General features: G+C 48.6%; 1 protein-coding gene, 1 long non-coding RNA gene and 1 pseudogene across 30 annotated transcripts in view; 2 read left to right on the forward strand and 1 right to left on the reverse strand.

Annotated features, from left to right (window-relative positions):
- Nucleotides 1–19,453, forward strand: part of OBSCN (obscurin, cytoskeletal calmodulin and titin-interacting RhoGEF) — a 270,159-nt gene that overhangs the window by 247,480 nt on the left and 3,226 nt on the right. For all 28 annotated transcript variants that reach the window (XM_079996236.1, XM_079996263.1, XM_079996261.1 and 25 more), the window contains 5 exons: nucleotides 1,963–2,053; nucleotides 3,155–3,394; nucleotides 4,056–4,279; nucleotides 12,388–12,463; nucleotides 16,750–16,899. In XM_079996236.1, coding sequence (XP_079852362.1) covers nucleotides 1,963–2,053; nucleotides 3,155–3,394; nucleotides 4,056–4,279; nucleotides 12,388–12,463; nucleotides 16,750–16,899 — 781 coding nt within the window. The remainder of the gene's footprint in view (nucleotides 1–1,962; nucleotides 2,054–3,154; nucleotides 3,395–4,055; nucleotides 4,280–12,387; nucleotides 12,464–16,749; nucleotides 16,900–19,453) is intronic.
- LOC307199186 (5-beta-cholestane-3-alpha,7-alpha-diol 12-alpha-hydroxylase pseudogene) lies at nucleotides 4,292–8,267 on the forward strand (annotated as a pseudogene). Its single transcript, XR_013843888.1, has 2 exons — nucleotides 4,292–4,838; nucleotides 5,335–8,267. The product of XR_013843888.1 is annotated as a 5-beta-cholestane-3-alpha,7-alpha-diol 12-alpha-hydroxylase pseudogene (transcript).
- LOC307199357 lies at nucleotides 17,383–19,448 on the reverse strand. Its single transcript, XR_013831921.1, has 2 exons — nucleotides 18,202–19,448; nucleotides 17,383–18,138 (listed from the first exon to the last, which is right to left on the reverse strand). It is a non-coding gene; the product is annotated as an uncharacterized lncRNA (long non-coding RNA).

Below are 19,453 nucleotides of genomic sequence, written 5' to 3' on the forward strand. Positions count from 1 at the left end.
GGTAGTGCCTGAGAGCTCACTATTTTAAACATCACGCAATGAGCTCTGGACCTTCATTCCCCAATGACCCTCCCAGGTGCTAAGACAGACAGAGGGGGCCTCTGGGTAGTTCCACCTCCCTCAGAAGTTTGAGTGGTATGCCTTCTCCTATGTGGCAGCCCCTAAGTTGTGGGATTCCCTCCACACAGAGAGGTGTGTGACTTCTTTGCTACACAGCTTTCGGAGAATGCTGAAGACGCTCCTCTTTACCCTGATTGTTTACATCTGAGATGCGTGTTTTCAGAGCCCACCCTATTCCCGTCATTTGTTTTAACTGTTCTGAATTTTGAATAGGTGTAACCCACCCTGGTGGGTTATTGTGGTGATGGGTGCACAATAAATTCAGTAATAGTAATAGTGATGATTACAATTACCATATATACTCAAGGATAGGCCAACCCAAATATAAGCTGAGGCACCTAATTTTATCACAGAAAACTGGGAAAACTTATTGACTCGCGTCACCACACCACAAACCTCCTGGTGGGCTGGAGTGCGTGTGTGTGTGCGCACATGCGCACACAGCAGAGGGGGCTTCTCTCTCCCCCCCAGCCCCTCCCATCCCCCTGCCTACCTGCCGAGATGCTGGTGGCGGCAGCGGCGGAGGAAGAACAAGCAGCCCAAAAGGGCTGTTTTCGGGCTGCTCTTTCCTCTGCCGCCAACAGCAGCAAAGGTGGTGGAGGAGGAAGGAGCAGCTTGAAAGGGACCCTCACACGACTATAAGCCGAGGGGGGCTTTTTCAGCATAAAAAATGTGCTGAAAAAGTCGGCTTACACACGAATATACATAGTATATTATAATAGCAGCATAGGCCTCAGATCTGCCATTTGGCATGACAGTTACTGCTTTGGTGGAGGGGCACTTCTGCTGTTATTATTAGCATTATTAGATTTCTTACACAACCTTTACCATAAGGTCCTAGGGTGGCTTAGAACAATAAAATAGACATAGCATAGATAGCCCAGGACGCATGAAAGCCTTTATATTGTTGTTTAGTCTAGTCATGTCCGACTCTCCCTGACCCCATGGACCAGAGCACGCCAGGCACTCCTGTCTTCCACTGCCTCCTGCAGTTTGGTCAGACTCATGTTTGTAGCTTTGAGAACACTGTCCCACCATCTCATCCTCTGTCGTCCCCTTCTCCCTGTGCCCTCCATCTTTCCCAACATCAGGGTCTTTTCCAGGGAGTCTTCTCATCTCATGAGGTGGCCAAAGTATTGGAGCCTCAGCTTCACGATCTGTCCTTCCAGTGAGCACTCAGGGCTAATTTCCTTAAGAATGGATGTGTTTGACCTTCTTGCAGTCCATGGGACTCTCAAGAGTCTCCTCCAGCACCTTAATTCAAAAGCATCCATTCTTTGGCGATCAGCCTTCTTTATGGTCCAGCTCTCACTTCCATACATCACTAGAAAGACTTTATAATTTCTTTAAAATAACTGCACATGAATGCTGTGCCAAGCTCCATCCAACAGTTTCATAGAACTCCTCCTCACCTCCTAGCCCCTCAAAAGAGGTCATCATTTTTCTAAAACTTTTTGGTGACATTTTCAGGGGTGGTTTATGAGCGTTTGGAACTTCACTTTAATAATCAGTGGTCATGGGTTAGCTAAGGGGCGTTCTTCCTTTTTCACTTTGAAAAACAACAACCTTGCATTGCTTTCTGGCATCTCTGCAAAACACCTCTCCAGCTGGCACCCTTCCTGGAATGCCCCTGGAATGTCACGTCCTTCCATGGTCATGGGACATTTGGGGAACAAACAACACCCTTGATTGTCTAGGGCTTAATTAACTGAAAGCAGCCTTGGAAACTTGTATTGCATCAACTGCTATTTACCTCTTTCAACACCAATTGCGTGCTTTGGTGTTTTCCGACTTCTGTCTCTGCTTCCCCCATCCCATCCCACTCCTCCCCCCACCACGCAGCATTCCAATCTGTGGGCCCAGAGGACAGCCAAATGACAGCTCCTGCTCAGCCAACCCACCAGACGTATGCCTTCCAGACGGAAATTAAAAGGTACAGATTTCCATTGGCTCACTGCTCCTTAGTAACCACTTGGATTCCTCCAAGTTCTATATGTGGAGAAATTTAGCCTGCTAAGCAGGAAGCAAGCTTTTTAAGAAAGGAAAATGGTGCTCCTGGCAGGCACGGTCCACTCAGTGTGTATAGGTGTTGCTGAGGAATAATGTGGCCTTAAGAACTGCCCCTCTTTGCTCTCTAAAAGACCCCCCTGCAGCAGCACCAAATCCCACCCCAGTTGTGGTTAAGGGCCTGAGGGACGCCAGTGGCGCTGTGGGTTAAACCACATAGCCTAGGACTTGCCGATCAGAAGGTTGGCGGTTCGAATCCCCACGACGGGGTGAGCTCCCGTTGCTCAGTCCCTGCTCCTGCCAACCTAGGAGTTCGAAAGCATGTCAAGTGCAAGTAGATAAAAAGGTACCGCTCCAGCGGGAAGGAAAACGGCGTTTCTGCACGCTGCTTTGGTTCGCCAAACGCAGCTTAGTCATGCTGGCCTCATGACCTGGAAGCTGTACGCCGGCTCCCTCAGCCAATAAAGCGAGATGAGAGCCGCAACCCCAGAGTCGGTCACGACTGGACCTAATGGTCAGGGGTCCCTTTTTATCAGTAGGAAAGTCTGGTTGACACAACTCATTGATGACAACAGAAATTATGCAACGAAATCAAAGATTCAACTTAGATGCAGTGTGGGTTAGAGGGTAGAGTTTTTGTTGCTTGCAATTTCCTTCAAGGAAGGCCAGGTGAGTGACAGAGGGAAAGAATGCAGAGTCCCTTGCAGGGGGCTCTGTATCACATGATAATCAGCATCACATGACACCGCAAACAATATCTCCCGAGAAGGCTGCTGGGTCAGTTGCTCATTGTGCTGACATCTCACTTGCAGGCAACAGTTTGTGTCGACTATTGTGAGTCCTTTTTAGTGGTCCTGCAGCAGCAGCTCTTCCCATTAGCCACTCCTAAGCATGGTTCGGTGCCATCCAGTAGGACGGTCTTCTCAAAACATGGCAGAATGTGGGGTATCACCAGGTTAAGGAATAACATTCAGCTCAAACTTCTGTTCCATTTCTTCCCCTTCTTTTCTGCTCCACCTCGGGACAGAGGGCGCTTCAGCATCATCAAACAGTGCAGAGAAAAGCTCAGTGGAAATGCTTTGGCTGCCAAGATCATTCCCTATAGGCAAGAAGACAAGGAAGATGTGCTCCAGGAGTATCAGATCCTGAGGAAGCTTCACCACACCAACATTGGGCAGCTGCAGGGGGCCTACGTGAGCCCACGCCACCTGGTGCTGATCACAGAACTTTGTGTTGGCCCTGAGCTTCTCAATGCTTTAGCTGGAAGGTAAGCCTGCTTGTCCAACAAACTAAATATGCATCAGCCACAAAAACTGCGGAGGCCTCTTCTTCTCCTCAGAATACAGTTTTCAGAGGTTCCATTGTAAAATTTCCATAGGCAACCCAGTGTGAAGGTGCCAGATGAAGAAGACCAGTATAGACCAGTAGTCTTTGACATTTTCCAAAGCAGGACCCACCTTTAAAACAAGAGGAAGTGGTAGTCACAGAAGGGGAGGGGTCTCCTGTTGCAATAACCCCTGGCTTTGGCTGGAAAACTACTTCCTTATTTTGCATTACTTAAGTATAGGGTTGTTGTTTTTTACAAGATTGGTTACCAAAACCTGAAAATCCCCAGAAATCTGGCAGATTATATACATCTGTGTGTGTGTGTGTGTGTGTGTGTGTGTCTACACTACATGTGCATATTTATGCATTATACACACAGAGACACACACAGTAAAAAAGGTCTTAGAGATGTAGTTTTTAAAATAATCTCTGCCTATCTTTAGTGCCATGCTCACACTAACACCCATCCAACACTATCTAGAAAAAAATGTCCTTTGAGTTTGCTTTCAGTATTTATGTGCATTCCTTGCTTAGCACCAACTGATTATAGTCTTATGAAGAATGAAGAACGTGTTGTTGTGTAACCAGGTTCTCTTTTGTAGGTCTTCCTATTCAGAGGTGGAAGTCAGAGACTATCTGTGGCAGATTCTTAGTGCTGTTGAATACCTCCATGCTCAGAATATCCTGCACTTGGATCTGAGGTCTGAAAATATGATCATCACTGAACCAAACCTGCTCAAACTCCTGGACTTTGGCAACGCACAGTTCTATGAACCCGACAGAATCATTACTCTCGATGGGTGCACGGACTATGTAGAAACTATGGGTGAGTAATCAATAATTTGTTAGGTGCCTTTTCTTGGATCAAGGGTCTGAAAGGCCTGGTGATCACGGGGACAAATAAAAATGTCATGTCTTGAGTTGGACATTTGGGCCATGTAACCCAGTCTATTCTGTGGCAATCTACAGCTTCAGATGGGGTTTCTTCAAAGTCCTGCTACCTAAAATTCTTTGACTAGAAAGGCAAGGGTTTTAAGCTGGGTCTTTCCACTTGCAGAGTTCGTGTTCCACCTATCGCTCCATCTTCCCCCAACTCAGAGCAAGATTACAGAGCCACTTATCAAAACTATTGTGTTGTCAGTTGTAGCCCCGCATCGCAAATAGCTTAACTTCAGTATTGACTTTAAGTGACAGGAGACACTTGCAGTGAATGACTGCAACTCCACTCCTTGAGAGCAGGACGAAGAGCAGAGAGAAGGGAGTAGGAAAGACCATATGTTTCTATACAGTGCACAGTGGCTGTTTATAGTTTTGGAGGAGGGAATGTGTGCAATACATCAGCTTTTGTTTTGGTTTGCATATTGCTTCAGGTAGTGTGAATTACCGTATTTTTTGCCCCATAGGACGCACCGCCCCATAGGACGCACCTAAATTTTTTTTGGGGGGGAAATAAAGAAAAAAATTATCCCCCCCCCCCAGGCACAGGGCTGGCACCGGGGGAAGCCCGAGCTTCCCCCGACCCCAGCCCCCAGAACAGGCTGCTGCCTGCAAGCCTTGTGAGCCCGGCGGGCCTCCCGCCATGCGTGCGAGACTTGCGGACATCTGCCCGAAGCACGGGGCATGCTCCGCAGCGCGCCCCGTGCTTCGGGCTGCAGGCTGCCGCCCCAAGCCTTGCACGCCCTGCGGAACCTCCCGCCGGGCGCACGAGGCTTGCGGATAGCTTCCTGAAGCCTGGAGAGCAAGAGGGGTTGGTGCGCACCGACGCCTCTCGCTCTCCAGGCTTCAGCGAAAGCCTGCATTTGCCCCATAGGACGCACACACATTTCCCCTTCATTTTTGGAGGTGAAAAAGTGCGTCCTATAGGGCGAAAAATACGGTAAGTAACTTTGCTTCCCCTTCCCACAACTGCATCACTAACCCCCCACTTCCATATCCTCCTTTGCCACATGGAATTCTTGTCCTATATTTGATTTTCCCCTCCCCCTTTGGTCATCCACATTCCCCCTCTCCTCCCCTTCCTCATTTTATTGCCTCCCTTCTTTTGTTCACAAGTTAGATCTATTAATATAAATCTGTGTTTATGTTGCTTAAAAAGAACGAAGGAGATAGGTGCTTAAAAGCTGAGTACTTCCAATTTATAGGGCTTTTTATTTTAAAAAAATAAATTAACTACCATAGGGATTAAAAAGACATACTTCCATCCATTCCAAATCCCAGTTTGTTAATTATCTTAATGGTTTTCTTTGCATAAGGTACACTGGATATTATTTTAGTGCAAATAAGTTAACCATAGCAAGGGTTAACCTTTGCTTGCTCTGCTTCCTGGCTCCACCTAGATTCATGATAAATGGAGCAACTTTTTAGAACCACTTGTTTTTTCTGCAAGAGCTGTCTTATGCTTTTGTGTCACAGAGCTCTGAGAGATGGCTTTCTGGGAGATGGTCCTATGCGCCGTCCTGGCATGCATATTGGGGGGGCTCTATCTGGTGGGGGCGTTCCGCCAGAGGGGAGCCCAAGAGCCCCCTTTAGATAAAGGCCTCATTCCGTGGCTTGGACATGGATTGCACTTCCAAAAGGACGGCGTTGCCTTCTTGCAAAGGATGCGGAAGAAGCATGGGGATATCTTCACGGTACTGCTCGGGGGATACTATTTCACCTTTGTGATGGACCCCCTCTCCTATGGAGCGATTCTGAAGGAAGCAAGAACCAAGCTGGATTTCACTTTACATGTAACACAAATTGTGGATCAAGTGTTTGGGTTTCAGCATTCAGAAATGACTCATAAGGTACTAGAGACAGTCAACACAAAGCACCTCAGGGGCGATGGGCTCATGGTGATGACCCAGGCCATGATGGACAGCTTGCATAGAGTGATGCGCCATAGCCTGAGTTCAGCTGGAGGGGAGAAGTCCTGGAAACAGGATGGATTGTTCCACTTCAGCTACAACATGCTCTTTAAGGCCGGATATCTTGCTGTGTTTGGAAATACAACCAGCAAAGGTGAAAAGAACAAAGATGCTGAGAGGAGTGACCTAGCTGACGCTGAAGATTTATTTGCAGAGTTTTGCAAATTTGATAATTTTTTCCCGGGATTAGCTTCTTCTATGCTGTCTCCCAGAGATAAAATGGAAGCAGAGTCTCTGAAGAGACACTTCTGGAACATCACATCTGTAAAGGAAGTATATAAGAAGGAAAATATCAGTGGCTGGATAACTGACCTGCAAAAACACCTGGATGAGGCTGGCATGCCTGAATACATGCAGGGGCGGCTTCTTTTCACGTTGCTCTGGGCACTTCAAGCTAATTCTGGCCCAGCTTCCTTCTGGCTTCTTGCCTACCTGATGAAAAATCCCAAGGCGATGGATGAGGTGAGGAAAGAGGTGGACAGAGTGGTGGGAAAATCTGGCCAGAAAGTGAGGGCAGGGGGTCCAGTGCTAAATGTCACCAAGGAGATGTTAGACAAGACCCCCATCTTGGACAGTGCTGTGCGAGAGACTTTGAGACTGACCACAACACCACTGGTGATCAGGGTTGTGATGGTGGATCTAGAAATCCAGATGAACGATGGGAGAAAATATCTTCTGCGTAAAGGAGACAGAGTTGCCCTTTTCCCCTTTGTGGCAGCACATATGGATCCAGAAATCCACCCAGATCCCCATGTTTTCAAATATGACCGGTTCCTCAGCCTAGACGGCACAAAAAAGAAATTCTATAAGAATGGGAAAAAGGTGAACTATTTCTCCATGCCTTGGGGTGCAGGGGCCATGTGCCCTGGGCGTTTCTTTGCTACCAATGAGCTAAAACTCATTGCCTTCCTGATGCTGACATACTTTGATATGCAGCTGGTTAACGTGAAGGAGGAAATCCCTCCCGTAATCAAGAACCGCTGTGGGTTTGGTGTGATGCAGCCCACACACGATGTTCAGTTCAGGTATCGACTTCGCCACTGAAGGTAGGAGGCAGAGGAAGCAACCTGGTATCATGTGCCTGCGAATCTTCAGGCTAAATTAAGTTTTTTAAAAAATCAATCGTATGTTTCTATTTGTGGGGCAAAACTTGCGGAAGAATGTGCTCTTTGCCCAATAAAGTTTGCAAGTATCACTCAGTGGTGCATTTTATCTATCCATCTGTCCTGAATGCTTTAGTTTAGATTTCTGCATTGCTGCGGATTGGACTAGATGACTCTCGGGCTCCCTTCTGACTCTACCATTCTATGATTCTGTTATCTCACCCCTTTTCTTTTACCATTGTTAAGAAATAAAGTGGAGACAGATGGCCTTTCAACTTTTGAGGGCTCTTTTGTGGAATATTTTATGTGCATTAGATCGGAATATTGGTCCTCTCTTTCCTGTAAGATGGTTGCCACAAACTCTCTCCCTGTCTTACGTGTTATAAATGTTGTCCCTCTAAGGCATAAAACTCATGCTTGCTACTAGGGACGGAGTTCACTGCCCTGCTCCTGGTCACATTTTCACCACATACCCTTGCCTTTATCTGGTCTGTTGTAACCTACGTTCCTTAAAAAGAATGTCCTGTCCAGTCTGGTTTGTGAACATTTCATCATCGCTTGCAGTTCTCCTGGCTTTCTTGCGAAAGATGCTTATTCAATACATTTTCGTATTTTCAGTTTTGTTACTGTTGATCAATGCCCATCAACAAGTATCCATGTTCATGTCTCCAGGGATATTGCCATTTGTCTGTCTTGTGGCATCTTGAAAATAAGAAGCCCAAATAATTGGTGGTAGATTGGGGAGAAAGAGAGTTAGTACTTTGCTTTACTTTTTGGCTCTTATTAAAGTTTACTCATTAATTGATCCTCAATTGTGTTTTGGGTCCTGACTGGTTTTTGTTTATTGCTTTTGGTGATGCTGACTCTTTGTAGTAGTTGTTCAAAGGGTTTGTAAAGCTTGCTTTCTTAACTTTTCCTTTGAAAGAAAATAATTCACTGCATGGATTAATACTATACTAGGAGAAGCCAACCTGAATATTATTGCAAAACATGTAAGAGAAGAGTGAAAAGAATTAATCATTTACTTACAGTAAGCATTTCTGTAACCAACATATTTGATGCACTCACATTTTCCCAAGGAAACACATTTCCTTTAAGAAAGAAGTTGTTTTATTTCTTTAAAAATGCAATTTGTGCAATATAAACAAGAAGCCAGCATAGGCAGAACACCTTCCTCAAGCAGCCTCAGGGTAGTAACAACAGGGGAGGCAGGAGGCTGTCCCAGCAGCAACAACAGCCCTGACTCAGACCAGCTTCTGATGTAGGGGAAGCTATAAGCACTTCCTCAATTACTGGGAAATCATGACCAGGAGCATTACAGGATAGAGTTTGAGCAGCTCTCTCCACCACCATCATTTCATTTCCTCTGCTCACTCCAAGAAATCGCAGAAACATCTCCTGATGTTTCAGGAGATCCAACATTTGCTGGATATCAGGGCAATAGAGCCTGTGCCAGAACCATAAGGTGGAATCTGGCTGCTACGCTACTCTCGTTATGGTTCCAAAGAAGTTGGGGAAATGGAGGGCCATCCTGGATCTCAAGAGGGTCAGTTGATAGCTGAGCCAAAAGAAATTCAGAATGCAGACCTTGAAGAGCATCCTAGAAGGCCTCATGTCTGGGGACTGCATTGCTTCCCTGGACCTGATCAATGCCTACCTCCACATACCAGTTTACCCATCTCTTTGCAGATTTCTGCATTTTGCATACCAGGGCAGAAATCTCCAGTACAAATGCCTCACCTTGGATTGGTCCTCAGCCCCAGGACGTTCTTGAAGTTGCTGATAGCTGTGGTGGACCATCTAAGGAACAACATCTTGATCAGCTCAGACTCTCACCAACAGGCTGAGAGACCCTAGACAACACTGCTACCAAAGCATATACACGCAAAGAAGGTGGAACCAAGTGGCAGGTCCTCGTGCAGAAGGCCACCAATCTCCTGTCTAGGGCAGAACGGTATCCAGAATCTCTATCAGTAGAGCATGTATCAGGCGCCTCCAATGTCTAAAAAGACATGTTCAGCCACCAACAGGTCTCCCAAGCTAGTGTGGAGCTTTTTTCCACAGGTGTTCCAGCAAATAGTGGGTCGCTGTGGTCTTCCAAGAGTAGACCTGTTCATCATCATCATCATCATTTATTATTTATACCCCGCCCATCTGGCTGAGTTTCCCCAGCCACTCTGGGCGGCTCCCAATCGAGTGTTAAAAACAATATAGCATTAAATATTAAAAACTTCCCTAAACAGGGCTGCCTTCAGATGTCTTTTAAAGATAGGATAGCTGCTTATTTCCTTCACATCTGAAGGGAGGGCGTTCCACAGTGCAGGCGCCACTACCGCCACTATTATTTATACCCCAGCCACTCTGGGTGGCTTCCAACACAATATTAAAATATAGTAATGCCTCAAACATTAAAAGCTTCCCTAAACAGGGCTGCCTTCAGATGTCGTCTAAAAGTCTGGTGTTGTTGTTCTCTTTGACATGTGGTGGGAGGGCGTTCCACAGGGTGGGTGCCACTACTGAGAAGGCCTTCTGCCTGGTTCCCTGTTACTTGGCTTCTCGCAGTGAGGGAACCGCCAGAAGGCCCTTGGCACTGGACCTCTGTGTCCGGGTAGAACAATGGGGTGGAGACGCTCCTTCAGATATACTGGGCCAAGGCCGTTTAGGGCTTTAAAGGTCAGCACCAACAGTTTGAATTGTGCTCGGAAACATACTGGGAGCCAATGTAGGTTTCAGACTGGTGTTATGTGGTCTTGGTGGCCGCTCCCAGTCACCAGTCAACTGCCACATTCTGGATTAGTTGTAGTTTCCGGGTCACCTTCATAGAGGTAGTCCCACATAGAGCGCATTGCAGTAGTCCAAGCGGGAGATAACCAGAGCATGCACCACTCTGGCAAGACAGTCTGTGGGCAGGGAGGGTCTCAGCCTGCGTACCAGGTGGAGCTGGTAAACAGCTGCCCAGGACACAGAGCAGTTCACAAATTCAGAAGACCAAAAGGTGGAGCTCTTCTCCTGATTCAGGACTCAGGGAGTGCTGGGCATGGATTCCCTGACCTCTGCCTGGCTGGGTACGGGGCTTCTATACACCTTTCCTCCCACTGCTCTAATTGAGACTTCTCAGGGATGTTAGAGTTGCACCAGATGAGATTATTGTAGTGACTCTTTTCATGCCGGGGGCAGGGGCTGGTTCACAAAACTCATGGCCTTATCAGTGGCAGACCCTTTGCCCCTACCCTCCAGGGTGGACCCTGGTGTCACAGTGATTAGTCCACCACCCAGAGTCAGATTGGTTACAACTCCATACCTGTTGTAGAGAGGGAGGGCCTAAGAGAATTAGGATGGTAATCTCTACCATCCTAGCTTCCTGCAGACACTCCACTGGCACGCTGTATAAAAGCTGGCATTTTATACAGCGTGCCAGATGCTATGAGAGGGGAAGCCTCCTTGGGAAGCAGAGTCTATTCCACCAGAAACACTGTTTTGGACCCAATCCCCTCTGGGTGGGTGGCATATGCAGGGTAACCACCTGGTCCTCACCTTCCAGCTTTGAGAGGCATTGCAAGCTAGACACACCTCAGCCTAGGTCTCCTTTGGAAGCCGAGTGCTTCGACAGGTGGTGAACACCACTTAGGTAAGAGCCCACAGAGACACATCCTACACAGGATTCCCTTCCTCCACTACAGGTGACGCGAACGTTGGAACTTACCGTGATAAGTTCCTTCTCTATAGGGAGGAAGGGCACCAGGCCCTACCAAGTGACCGCAGTGCAGGGGAGACCATGAGATGCAGGCAGTTGAGCTTTCCCTGGGAGCATAAAGCACTCACACCAACAATGTTCAGGGATCTCCCCTACCCTGTGTTTTCCCTTCCCTCTTCTCTTACTCTTCAGCCCATACCAGGGTTTTCTTCTCTTCTTCACCTGTGCTACGTTACATGGGTCATTACAGCCTTTGGGGACTGAGGCCCAGGGACTGGCTGACATAGAATGTTATGTTCCCACTGTGGGACCATTGATGTGCTGGGCCTGGGGGTAACCCAAGCTACACAGTCCAGGTCCAGTCCCAAATCCAAGGGTTCCGTGAGGAGTCAGCCCGAGAGGGCCAAGGCAGGACATGAGTCAGGAAACCAGGCTAGGTCAGGCACAGGATCACAGGCAGGTTCAGGCAAACAGCAACGTTGCTCCCACAACCTAGGGCGGGGTCCGACAGCCTTTTATCTCTGTCGGGGTAGCAGCCGGTCCTGATCCCCCACGACTTACCTCCCTGTCTCGCCCAAAGATGAGCACTCCTCCTGCGAGTACTCAGGTCTCTCCTTCTCTCAGACCTTAGTCTCTGCAGCTCAGGAGACGTCGGTGGATTACTAGACCCAGAGGCTGCCTCAGCCTCGCCTAACACAACCGGTAATGGAGCAGCTGTAAGTGATGGCCCAGCTGAAGGCAACAAGGTAATCCCCGCATCTGGAGCCAGGGCAGGCTCAGGCCCCTGACTCGGCCCAGCTGGTGTTTGTTGCAGGGGAACATGTGCAAACTGGAACTCTTCAGAATCAGGCCCCAGACCAGGTTCAGATGCCGCCCGAGGCAAAAGGTCTGGTGCGGACTGAGTTTCCTTTGGCTCTGAGTCCGAGCCCGAGTCCCAGGCCGTCACACTGAGTTCTTTTCCCTTAACAGGTTGTGCTCTTTTCTTTCCTTTTTCTGATAAGTTGTTTATTTTTTGGCTATTGGTTTACTAGCTTATGCACAAATTGAACTAGCGAGGGGATCACCCTGTCCACCAGGTGTACCCTCTCAAAAGTTTGACTTCCTGCAAGTGGAGAGGTGGGTGGCAAGAGCCCACACAGGATCCTCTTCCTACAGGGGAGGAGCTTATCATGGTAAGTACCAACGTTTGCATTTCTAAGGAAGCTTCCCTAATACAAATGTGTCTTCTTAGCTTCAGAACTCCTGGCAGATAAAGGAGCTGTTCCACAGACAGACATCTGGGCTGTTGGAGTAACAGCTTTCATCATGTAAGCCTTTTCAAGCTTTGTTTTCTTGGGTGCGTGGCTGTTTGGGAAAGGGATAATTAACTTAAAAATCCACCAAAGCACAGTGGATCTGGAGAAAACATGCAAAGGAGGCTTGGAGCAGAAATTCACCAGGATACTGTTACTTCACACAATAATAGGTAAAGGTAAAGGACCCCTGACCATTAGGTCCAGTCGTGACCGACTCTGGGGTTGTGGCGCTCATCTTGCTTTATTGGCCAAGGGAGCCGGCGTACAGCTTCAGGGTCATGTGGCCAGCATGACTAAGCCGCTTCTGGCGAACCAGAGCAGCGCACGGAAACGCCGTTTACCTTCCCACCAGAGTGGTACCTATTTATCTACTTGCACTTTGACGTGCTTTCAAACTGCTAGGTTGGCAGGAGCAGGGACTGAGCAACGGGAGCTCACCCCGTCGTGGGGATTCGAACTGCCAACCTTCTGATCAGCAAGTTCTAGGCTCTGTGGTTTAACCCACAGCGCCACCCGCATCCCTATAGGATACTGTTACTTCACACAATAATAGCCACTGTGTAATAATTGCTTTTTTTACCTCTGATGGCTTAGAAATGCATAAACATTATTTGTCTCTATTTGCCCCTCCTGCTTCCACTGCTCCTCTACTGCCCGCATGAGTCAGATGACCTCTTAACTGATCCCAGACTCATGTATCATTACTAAGGCTGCAATCCAAATCACTCATACAAATGGAGCCGGGCTGGGCCAGTTTGCATGGAGTGGAAGCGTCCTTCGACTCCTGCTAGCAGAGTGATGTTTGTGTCACTCTGCCAGTGCAAACCTCACCCCTCCATTTACAGAATGTGTGGGTGAAAGCATCCCCATGGGCGTACGACTGCAGTATCCCCATGGCAAAGCCCCCAAAGTGGTTTTGCAGACAAGCAACTTTTTGATACCTGTCATGGTGCTGTCAGGTATGGAATGTCCAGAGTGAGGAATTAACCCTTTATTGTCAAAAGTACACTTACAAATAGGGACGCGGGTGGCACTGTGGGTTAAACCCACAGTGACAAGAATAAAAACAATGAAAACCCAAACCCCTCCCACAAACACATTTTAAAGGGTATAGATTGTTCAATCGCCCAAAGGAGTGGCTATAGAGGACTGTTTTTGTCTGGTGTCTAAAGAGAGATAGTGAAGGCACCAGGTGAGGGAGTGCAGCTGTGCAATAGTGTCAAACCCAGGGTGATGTGGGCCTTCTGGAGTACTGCACCTTTGGCCCGTGCTCAACCTGGCTGACAGCTTCCCTTGGCAATAGGGACAGGTTAGGGCAAAGAAGAATTGTGCCACACATTGTACATGGATTGAGCCTTCTACCCCATCTTGTGGCAGATAGTGGCATCACAACGGGGGGGGGGCGGTGTGCTCCAGGTTCCATGCCTGCAGAGGTGACAAGAAGTCACCCTGTGGGGGCTCGCGGCAGCATGAGCAGCCACAGTGCTGCCGCAGCTGCAAGCAGAGGATCGTGGCACCGTACGGCGCTGGAGCGGCGCCGGCGGCAAACCGCTATACAGCGCATGTGCGGCGTTGCTACATATGGTGCATGCGTCGTACATAGCAATGTCGCACATGCGCCCTACGTAGCGACACCCGCCCCAGGTGTCACGACGCCTTCCTTCGCCCCTGATGGCAGGAATGTAGGGTCCTAACATTCAGATAATTGCAGCATATCCCATGGGTTTTGGCTGCATTTACTGATGAGGGACGCGGGTGGCGCTGTGGGTTAAACCACAGAGCCTAGGACTTGCCGATCAGAAGGTCAGCGGTTTGAATCCCCGCGATGGGGTGAGCTCCCGTTGCTCAGTCTCTGCTCCTGCCAGCCAAGCAGTTCAAAAGCATGTCAAAGTGCAAGTAGGTAAATAGGTACCGCTCCGGAGGGAAGGTAAACGGCGTTTCGTGCTCTGCTCTGGTTTGCCAGAAGCGGCTTAGTCATGCTGGCCACATGACCCGGAAGCTGTATGCCGGCTCCCTTGGCCAGTAAAGCAAGATGAGCGCCGCAACCCCAGAGTCGTTTGCGACTGGACCTAATGGTCAGGGGTCCCTTTACCTTTACCTTACACTTATAAATTAGGGAAGGCATGTCCATCAGTCCGACATCTCTCAGCTAGATGTAGATGTGCACCTGAAGAGGCAGTTGCTGCAACTGAGAGCTGCCGCCCCCAACCTTGTCTTATGTATCTCCTCCATCCAAGGTGCATGCAAGCAAGCAAAGACTAAGCCTCTGTGTAAGCTCCTGCTGCTCCTGCTTCAGTCCTCTTCTGGTCCTGGGAGACAGTGGAGCAGGAGAGGTGGAGGCAGGAAGAGGAGGTGTGGAAGCCATTGACTATACACCGGCTTAACCTATCTCCCCCTCCTCCTGCACCTGTTCTTCATTCTGCAATCCTGCATCTTCTCCTGCCTCTGCATAGCTGTCAACTTTTCCCTTTTCTTGCAAGGAATCCTATTCGGAATAAGGGAGTTTCCCTTTAAAAAAGGGAAAAGAATAATAATAATTTATTTATATACCGCCCTCCCCAGCCGAAGCTGGGCTCAGAGCGGCTAACAACATTAAAATGATACAACATTCTAAAATCATTTCATTATAAAATCTATTCAAATCAGATTAATGGCAACCATTGGGCTAGAGTTCTGAGAGGATTGCCAAAGGAAGGGGTCAGGCTGTGCCTTGGTCAAAGGCCTGGTGGAACAGCTCTGTCTTGCAGGCCCTGCGGAAAGATGTCAAGTCCCGCAGGGCCCTAGTCTCTTGTGACAGAGTGTTCCACCAGATTGGGGCCACAACTGAAAAAGCCCTGGCTCTGCTTGAGGCCATCCTAACCTCCCTGTGGCCTGGGATCTCCAAGATGTTTTTGTTTGAAGACCGTAAGGTCCTTCGTGGGACATACCAGGAGAGGCGGTCCCGTAGGTACGAGGGCCCTAGGCTGTATAGGGCTTTAAAGGTTAAAACCAGCACCTTAAACCTGATCCTGTACTCCACCGGGAGCCAGTGCAGTTGACAGCTATGTGCCTCTGCCTCTCATCTCCTGGCTGCTACAGCTTTGCCCAGCTCATGTATCTCCAAGCCCCCTTCTCTCTGTGCCCAGTCATCAGAATCGCGTCACCACTCCTCAGTGTCTCCTGCCAGTCCCCGACAATACCTGAGGTGGGGCAGATGTGCTTATCTAAACCCAATTAGCCATAAGCTCTTCTGGTGCCTTAGAAATCTTGCTCTTCATAGCTCCCTATGGAGACTGGAAAGCCTCTTCTGTGAAATGGGAGTGAGAATCAGATGCTTGTAAAAAGTTGGGTGGAGATGAATAACATGATAACAGAGCTTGGGGTGGTGGCTCCTTTTCTCACCTGCCGTAGAAGCGTCATCTAGAGTAGCTGTAGGCAACTGCAAGTTTGTGGGCCAAACTGAAGAACAGCAAACAACCAAAGAAATCGGCTGGGGTAGAGGCAAGCTGCCTTGTGGGCAGCTGCCAGGCAGTCAGGAGCCAGCCAAAGAAGAGAGAAATGGAGAGATAAAGAACAGAAATGGGTAGAAGAGGTACAGGAGTAAGTGAAAGGACCCCAAGTGTGTGGCAGGAGACAAAGGGGCAGTGGGATAGAGGAGGGAGAGGTGAAAGGAGCCCATAAGGCAAGTCAGAAGGAGGCAAGAGCTGGACGGGAAGTAGAGAAAGGGCATGGAGATTTAAGGCTACATTGAGACAGAAGGAAAAAAGGGAAGAGAGGGAAAGAGACAGAATGGAGAAAAAGAAAGAACGCTGCCACTGCTTGGAATAGGAAGCAGGCTAGTCAAGCCCTGGTTGAGACTGGAGCTAGAAGAGAAGGCAAGTGAGGGGAGGCTGAGGGTTGGCCATGAGAGCATGATGGAGTCTGGGATGGCTATGATCCAAGCCCAGGCAGAATGACAGCTCCACTTTCTGGTGGTGGGAGACAACCAATAGAGGAGGAGGAGGAATGGGAAGCCTTGGAGAAGCCCTTAAAGACTAAGTGGTGAGTGGGCCTGTGGGTGCTTCCACTTTTCCAGGCACCCTGCATGGAACTGGACCAAGGAGGAGATCTCTCCCAGAAGAACTTACTTGACGATGGCAGGGGTCATCTGGACTGAGCACAAGTCTAGTAAATAAAGCATCGATGAAAGATATTTAAATCAGTATCTGTGTGCTTCCCTGGATCAATGTTGGAGACTGTGAGGTTTTTTTCCTGTGCTGCTTTGCTTCTGCCCAAGGGCAAAAAGAACCATTTCTAATACTCTTCTCCTCTGTCCTCAGGCTAAGCGCTGAATACCCGATCAGCTCTGAGGCTGCCTGTGACTTTGGGAGGCTTGTGAAGAGAGAGAAAATCAAGTTCAACAAATGCTATGCGGGCCTTTCAGGAGGAGCCGTTTCGTTCCTACAAAGCACACTGTCCTCTAATCCATGGTGCGAAGGTCGCTCTTTATCTAAGGCAGACTTTCTCAAGAATTAGTTAATTATTATATAGTGTGTGTGTGTGTCCCTCCACTGTATCTCACACAAAAAGAGAGCCTTGTTCAAGTGATTTCAGTTTAACTAATGAACCCCCCAAAAGCAGTTGTGCTAGGAGATCAGTGTGGTGTAGTGGTTAAGAGCGGTAGATTCATAATCTGGTGAACCGGGTTTGCTTCCCCGCTCCTCCACATGCAGCTGCTGGGTGACCTTGGGCCAGTCACACTTCTTTGAAGTCTCTCAGCCCCACTCACCTCACAGAGTGTTTGTTGTGGGGGAGGAAGGGAAAGGAGAATGTTAGCCGCTTTGAGACTCCTGAAGGGGAGTGAAAGGCGGAATATCAAATCCAAACTCCTCCTCCTCCTCCTCTTCTTCTTCTTCTTCTTCTTCTTCTTCTTCTTCTTCTTCTTCTTCTGTAATAAAGAGGCAAGACACAGGTTATGGGGTAAACTAGGCCTAGTTTATTAACCAATAGCTTAAGCGCTTGAGAACATTGGAGCTTGAATCAAGGGTCATCTAGTCCAACTTCCTACAATGCAAGAATTCTGCCCACAGCCATCCCTGGGGGAGCTCGAACCACCAACCTTCTGGTTAGCAGCCTGAAACACTGATCCACTGTAGCACAGGAGCCACTTAGTAATTCATAAAACTTCCAAACTGTGTAATGGAAATTAGACAGTGTGTGAGTCTACCCTGTAGGAAGTCAAGCTAGCCTTATTCCCAGCAACTTTCCCCCCTTCCACACCCTTAAGGCGAGGAGGGAGGTGTTTGTGATTCACGCCCCCGTCAAGCCACATAACTCAAAGTGATGGTTAGCTTCAAAAGCCCCATGAGTTACCAAGCTCTGCATTCGTCTCTAGAATCACAGTTCAACAGAAAATGCCTCTGCGTTCTCACCATTTGTGCCCACCTCTTTCCTGCGCAACACCTGCTAAGTGACCAAAAGTCGATAAAAGCAATAAACCTCATTATTCAGCGCCCACCGCTCACTGCTCTAAGGTTGTCATGCAGTATAGAGCAGGCAAAGAAAATCTCCTTCTGCCAGCCCATCACAGAAGAAGACAAAAATTCCTAGTCAATCCCAGCTGATATCACCCAGCCAATATCACCCTGAATACAGGGGAGGGAGGACTGGGCGCAACCTCAGCATTGTGGGAAAGGAAGAGAAGGAGAAGGCAGGAAAACCTTTTAGATCTTCCACCCTCTCCTCTGTGCTGGTAATTGCCAGTATGCCCCATTTCCCTCCCCTCTGCAAACACACTCCCACCTGGGCTCCTTTTAGAGCCAGGTGGAAGAGAACAATATTGGTGTGTGGTTGGAGTACCGTGGTACCTCGGGTTAAGTACTTAATTCGTTCCAGAGGTCCATTCTTAACCTGAAACTGTTCTTAACCTAAAGGACCACTTTAGCTAATGGGGCCTCCCTCTGCTGCCGCCGCACGATTTCTGTTCTTATCCTGAAGCAAAGTTCTTAACCCGAGGTACTATTTCTGGGTTAGCGGAGTCTGTAACCTGAAGCATCCGAACCCGAGGTACCACTGTATTGTGAGACTAGGCTACAATGGCCCACTCATTCGTCCCCTATTTTGGGCAAGCAAAAACCTATGTCCCAAAAGAATGGTAGTAAGCACTGGCCTGTTCTCCAGGTACTTGGCTCTGATGAATTCTGCAGGTAGGTAAGAGCAAATGCCACTTGTTTGTAGCACATCACTAGTTGGGTGCACTCACAGGCCAGCACGCTTCCAATACATCACAACATCCTTCTGTCCATCCCACTCAAATGGCAGTAGTTCTCTAATGCCTCAGGCAAGAGTCCCGTGTCCCCCCCATGATCTACCTGAAATCCTTTTAAACGGAGAAGTGAGAGATTTGATTTCTCTCTCCCCCAACCCCCTTCCGATTGTGTTCTTCTGCTGAGCTGAGGCCACTTCCCAAGCATGGTGGAATAATCACTCTAATACTAAACAAGAGTTCGATCTCCGGCATTGAATGTGTTGGTCTCGTGTGGGGCACCAAGGAGTGCTTGGCTGTCTGGCTGGTGTACCGACCACCTAGCGCACCAGCAGCCACCCTGTCAGGCCTGTTGGATGTGGTGGTGGGCTGGGCCTTGGAGTTCCCTAACCTACTGGTTTTGGGGGACTTCAGTGTCCATGCTGATGCCACCTCCTCCTCACAAGCTCTGGACCTGGTGTCTTCCATGGCGACATGAGTTTGTTTTGGGTCCCACACACCAAGCAGGCCACATGCTGGATTTGATTTTTGGTGTGGGTAGAGATGTGATCATGTCCTCACTTGTGGAAGTGCCATGGTCTGATCACTACTCTCTGAAAGCCAGGACTGACTTCCGACCCCCACCCCACTTGGGTGGTGAGCCTATTTGGGCTCACTATATAAAGTATAGAGTCCATCCCATGACTGCGAGCAGGTGAGAAACTAGCAGAATTAGTTCCCTCCACTTGGAGATAGCAAAACAATTGATCCTAGGACTTGTCATTCTTTTTCTCTAATTA

This window comes from Podarcis cretensis (genome assembly GCF_951804945.1).
Source record: "Podarcis cretensis genome assembly, chromosome: 12".
Lineage (NCBI taxonomy): Eukaryota > Metazoa > Chordata > Lepidosauria > Squamata > Lacertidae > Podarcis > Podarcis cretensis.